At 30.6% G+C, this 6451-nt stretch overlaps 1 protein-coding gene across 2 annotated transcripts in view; it reads left to right on the forward strand.

Annotated features, from left to right (window-relative positions):
* The window catches only part of LOC127500057 (AT-rich interactive domain-containing protein 3B-like), a 62106-nt gene that overhangs the window by 27482 nt on the left and 28173 nt on the right, over positions 1 to 6451 (forward strand). For both annotated transcript variants that reach the window (XM_051870935.1, XM_051870934.1), the window contains exon 4: positions 670 to 742. In XM_051870935.1, coding sequence (XP_051726895.1) covers positions 670 to 742 — 73 coding nt within the window. The remainder of the gene's footprint in view (positions 1 to 669; positions 743 to 6451) is intronic.

Raw genomic sequence — 6451 nt, forward strand, 5'->3', positions numbered from 1 at the left:
ATAAGGTCCTTTTAGTTAACATTTGTTAATGCATTAATAAAGCAATAATAAAGCACGAGCAATACATTTGTTTCAGTATTATTTATTAATCTTTGTGAACGATAGTTTAAAAAAAAAACTATTTATTGTTGAGGTCCAAAAAATAATATTAAGATACAAATTTTGATATTAATAAAGTATTAGTAAATGTTAAAATTATAGTTAACTAAAACAAAAACCATAAAACATAAAATAAACATTAACTGAAATAAAATTATATATATATATTAACTTTTTTTTATTTCAGCTTGTTGCCAAAGAAAAAAATTCTACTTTTTATTTAGTTCAACTTGATGTGCAATAAAAACAAATAAAAACTAAATAGACATATTAAAAAAAAAAAAAAAAAAATGATTACAATTGACAAAAACGCAACAAAATTACTAAAACACGGAAAATATAAAAATAAAAACTCATTCAAACTATTAATAAAAACTATAATAGTATCTCAATGATACTAAAATAATACTTGTTGAAATGAATAAATGCTTTAGAAGTATTTTTATTGTTTGTTCACGTTAACTAATGTAGTTTGAACCTTATTGTGGAGTGTTATCAATTTAATTAATAATTTAATAAATTATTAAGATTATGTGAATGAAGATTAAAATGTGTCTCTGTGTGTGATAGTTATATGAGCTGGATAACGACCCGCACAGGAAGGAGTTCCTCGACGACCTTTTCACCTTCATGCAGAAACGAGGTGAGAGAGTTTGATGATTAATTGCTGATTAATTTCACCGCTTGAGCGTCTCTGTGTGATAGAGGAGTCCGTCAGATCCAGATCCTGTGTGTGTGTGTGTGTGTGTTCTGAAGCATGTGCACACATGTATGTCTCAAGAACGTGTGTGTGTGTGTGTGTGTGTGTGTTTTGTTAGTGTAAAGCCCGTGTGATTGATGCTTCATGTCTGGACTGAAACCTGAAGATCTGGATGTGTTTATTTGTGTGAATGTGGAGGGGCCCGTCAGGGGCCGCGGGGCGATGAGGGGATTGACCTGCAGCAAGTTCACACACGTGAAGGGCACGAAGTGTTTAAACACAAAATCACACACACACAGTGCTATAATCAGACACATTACACTGTGCTGTAGAGCCGAGAGGATCATGTGACACTGAAGACTGGAGTAATGATGCTGAAATTCAGCTTTGATCACAGGAATAAATTACACTTTACTATATATTCACATAGAAAACAGATATTTTAAATTGTAAAAATATTTCACATTTTTACTGTATTTTTGATCAAATAAATTCTGCTTTGGAGAGTCAAAAACATTGTGTGTCTGTAAGACGTCTTAATGGGCGATCTGAGGACAGTCTGTCAGTCATCAGCGCTCACTTTCTGTTCTGAGACGTTTGCGTTGGTGTTTAAGTCAGTCATCACTTCTGCTGTAGAGAGTCACACTGCGTCTACAGAGCAGAAGATCCCTGCGACGTCACGTGAGACGTCTCTCTGTGACTCTGGGGAGACGGGAAGGAAGGAAAACCACAGAATCTCACTTCTGTGTTGAGTGCTTTAATACGAGGAACTGTGTGTGTGTGTGTGTGTGTGTGTGTGTGTGTGTGTGTGTGTGGGGTTTCAACAGCTGTTTTCAACAGACCGTCAGGGTTGAGGCCCGTATCGAGCAGTATCGAAAGACACATGGTGCTGTAGTTTGATCACACAGTGGTTGATGTTCTGTGTGTTTGTGTTGGAGCTTCAGAGCAGTTGAAGTGTTTCTCATCAGGAGGATCAGATCTGCAGTGGGGGACGAGCTACACAAATCAATACCCTAATAAAATATTACTCCAGTGAAAGTACTCATTTTCAATATTACTTGACTAAAAGTACAAAAGTATTTGATTTTTAATGTACTTGAGTATAAAGTAAAAAGGGCTGATCGATAAATTGGCCTATCACTGTTATTGATTAATTATGTCGTTTAAATTTCAATCACGTTTTGTCAAAGAACATAAAAAAAAAACGCTGTTGTAAAGCACACAAAAATAGTCAGTCTTCCATCATAAAAAATGAAGGTTTGAGGGTTTAATCAGATTATATTATGTTATGTTATGTTATGTTATATTATATTAATTTTGTTTGGGTTTAATCAGACTAATATTATATTATATTATATTATATTATATTATATTATATTATATTATATTATATTATATTATATTATTTTATATTATATTATAATGTTATTTTATGTTATATTATATTATGTCATATTAATTTTGTTTGGGTTTAATCAGACTAATATTATATTATATTATATTATATTATATTATATTATATTATATTATATTATATTATGTTAATTTTGTTTGGGTTTAATCAGATTTATATTATATTATATTATATTATATTATATTAATTTTGTTTGGGTTTAATTATATTATATTATATTATATTATATTATGTTAATTTTGTTTGGGTTTAATCAGACTGCATTATGTTATATTATATTTATTATATTATATTATGTCATATATTAATTTTGTTTAAGTTTAATCAGACTAATATTATATTATATTATATTAATTTTGTTTGGGTTTATTCAGACTGCATTATATTATATTTTCTTTTTATTATTATATACATATTATTATTATTATTATTATTATTTATTATTATTATTATTATATATACATATTAATTTTGTTACATTTAATTTTTAATTCACAAATAACTGACAGTCATTACCTAAATATGATTTTAATTTACAATAATTAATACTAAATTTTAGCATTAGTAACATGCTTTTTGCACCATTCAAGCTCTCGGATCATTCTGACCGGATCATTGAATCAGTGAGTTGTTGATTCAAGAACAGCTGCAGTCGGTTCAGTCTTGATTCATGAATGAATCGTTCAGTCGATTTGTGAATCAGTTTCACAGGTTCATCGGTCAATAATCAGACATCTCCATCTCATCTCAGTTTGGATTGTGATTTCTTCAGTTCGAAATACGAGGGACGACATGTTTTTTATGAAATGTAGTGGAGTAACGAGTATGATATTATGCTCTGCAATGTAGTAAAAGTTTCCCAAAATGACAAATGAAGTAAAACTACTTGGTTACTGTCCAGCGCTGGTTTCAGAGGAGGTTTGTGTCGTCCGCCCTGATTCGTGTTGTTCTCGAGCGAGTGTGTTGATCACATGAGAGGTGTGAGATGTTAAGCAGGTCACACAGCTGCTTCTGAACACAACAGCAGCTCCAGTTGTGGTTTGATGTCTCGTGTCACAGGTGCAGGAACCAGATCTTCATCAGATCGCTCCAGTTTAATGGAAATTCATCCATTTTCTAAACACGTGTTGTAGGTCTTATTGTCAACAATCTGTGATGAGTATCATTTTTTGAAAGTGTGATGTTCAATCAGAATGTCATAACTGGATCTTCCAGTGTTGAAGCCCCGCCCCTGCAAGCTCACGCTCATCTGCATACACCTTTGAGAGCCACGCCCACATCTCAACATCCAATCAACAACCATTGCACAGAACCTGCATTTATTATTTTCCCAGAAATGCGTCACAATACATGAGAAACGATCTATTTATTTTGGTTTAATCGTGACTTGAAACACACACTTGCTCGAACTTGGCGATAAAGCTAAATAAACTGATACTCTTCCAACTCTCAGGCCTGAATTTAAGATTTGAATTGAAACTGATATAAAAATTTTGTCCACTGGGATTACACAGTTTTAGAATCGAGCAAGATTTCCACACTCAAAAAATCAGTTTATTATTGACTATTTTTTAATTTTATTTAAATAATCATATATTCATAATGCATTTATTCAATTAGCTAAGAATCAACATAAATATTCAGTATTAATTTAGTTAAAATGTATGAAATTGAATTTATTAGTGATAAATGTATAAACCTGGTTATTGTGTATTTAAATCACATTCAGTTTATTTATGCGATTACAGAAATCTGACCTGTTTTATTCATGAGTGACTGACGAATATGCATCTCATTAAGTTTATTAGATTGTACATGTTAAAACTGTGCATTTGAAAATATAAATATAAAACATACAACAGCAGTGTTAATGGGAAGTGGACTAAAAAAGTAAATTAAATATATATATATATATATATATATATATATATATATATATATATATTTGTTTTATATATATATGTGTATATATATATATATATATGTGTGTATATATATATATATATATATATATATATATATATGTGTATATATATATATATATATATATATATATAATTTAAAATATTCCTTTGATTCAATCTCTGTGCAATATTTGTTTACAAAGATTTAAATTGTACATTTTATTTATTAAATACATTTTTAAAATATATTTAATTTATTTATTAAATATTTATTTATATTTTTTAAAATAATTATTAAATTATTTTAATTTTTAAATATTTATATTTTATAACATGCATTATTTAAAATAAACAATGAATGTTATAAAATATAAATATAAAATAAATAATGCATGTTATATAAAATATACAACGGCAGTGTTAATGAGAAATGGACAAAGTATTAAACCAAAAAAATAATATTTGTGCAATATTTGTTTACAAACATTTTTATTGTACCTTTCATTGTATGATACAGAAATTTCTTTATCGAGAAAATTTACATTTGATGAGAAAATTATGTCTTTAAAAATATTTTTTAAAATAGACATTAAATATAAAAATGTAAAATGTATTGCATATTTTTTTGTGTGGATTTTTTCCAAGTTTTGATGATTTTCAGTATCTCAATATTTTTGCATTTGCTCTGAAGAAGGTGACATTTTGAAAATGAAAGTCACATTAAGTTTCAGAACATCTCCTTTTGTGCAGGTTTGGAAAAACATGATTGTGAATAAATGGCGAGAGAACGGTCAGTTTTAGTTTAATATCAGATTATTTGTGTCGTTCTTGCAGTAAAAGACCCTCGTCAGAAACTGACGCTGCTCAAAAATAAGCTGTTTTGATGAATCGTCCACCGTTGGCTCGTTCCTCCGGCGTTTGGTCCTGCAGTCGGGGCCTCAGAAACCTGATGAAGTGGGTTTGCAGGACTGGATTAGGGGCCCGGCGTCTCATCGCGTGATTAATGAACCTCTGAAACACACAACCGTACGTCTGATAGGAGCGCTCCGAGCGAGTGAGAGAAAAACAACAGATCACTCTGACTGGAACTAGTGATTTATCGGAGACAGAGACAGGGTGGCGGCCCTTCCGCTCCATCCCGAATCAGCAGTTTATTCTCAGTTCCTATATATTTATCTGTGATTATAAGATGAGGTTTTGTGTGTAAATGTGTTTTCGGTCCAAAATAACATTCTGGATGTATTTTAAATGACATGTTAGAAGCTGAAAGGCATTTCTCATTTCTCTCCTGCTGCTGCGTGTGTTGGGTGGTCGGCCGTTATAAATGCTTCTTCATCTCGCATTTCTTCCCGTTCGCTCTCGTCTGCACTTCCTGTTTAATGTCCTGTCGATCTCTTCTCACCTCACGCCGACAGCGGCTCAATCACTGCGGCGGCTTCTGTGAAATATGTAAATTCTTGTCATTTTGCTTCTCAAGTGAATATATCTTGTTTTATGGATAACTATCAAGACAAAAAAGGAAACCTTTAAATCTTTGTGCTAATGTTTATATTTCAGATCTGTTTTTATACTGTATTATATGTCTGTGAACGGCTTCATCAATATTTACCACTAGATGACCAGGTGGAAAAATTGAACACATCATTTAAACTAGTTTAATTTCATACCAATTACAAACCGCAATAGAAACTGCAGCACCTGCACACTTCAGTTTGGAAAACTACCTTCACATCGACACCTCTGTTCAAAAGTTTAGTACTTTTATTCAGAAATGATGCTTTAAATTGATCAAAAGTGACATTTATAATGTTAAGAAAGATTCTGTTTCCCAAAAATGCTGTACATTTGAACTTACTATTCATCAAAGAATCCTGAAAAATCACGGTTTTCACAAAAATATGACTCTTTTCAACATTGATAATAATCAGAAATGTTTCTTGAGCAGCAAGAATGATTTCTGAAGGATCATGTGACACTGAAGACTGGAGTAATGATGCTGAAAATTCAGCTTTGATCACTGGAATAAATTACACTTTACTATATATTCACATAGAAAACAGCTGATTTAAATTATAATAATATTTTGTGATTTTTACTCTATTTTTAATCAAATAAATTCAGCTTTGATCACAGGAATAAATTACATATTTCAATAAGTTCACATAAAAAACAGCTGATTTAAATTGTAATAATATTTCACATTTGTTACTGTATTTTTAATCAAACAGGCTTTCTGTATGTCTGAAAAGGGTCTTAAAAAGTCTTAACCCTTACAAATATCAAAACATCAGATACATTTACTTGAGATGCAAATGTAAAATTAAGTCTTAGAAA

The sequence above is a fragment of the Ctenopharyngodon idella genome, chromosome 18 (genome assembly GCF_019924925.1).
Source record: "Ctenopharyngodon idella isolate HZGC_01 chromosome 18, HZGC01, whole genome shotgun sequence".
Taxonomy (NCBI): Eukaryota; Metazoa; Chordata; class Actinopteri; order Cypriniformes; family Xenocyprididae; genus Ctenopharyngodon; species Ctenopharyngodon idella.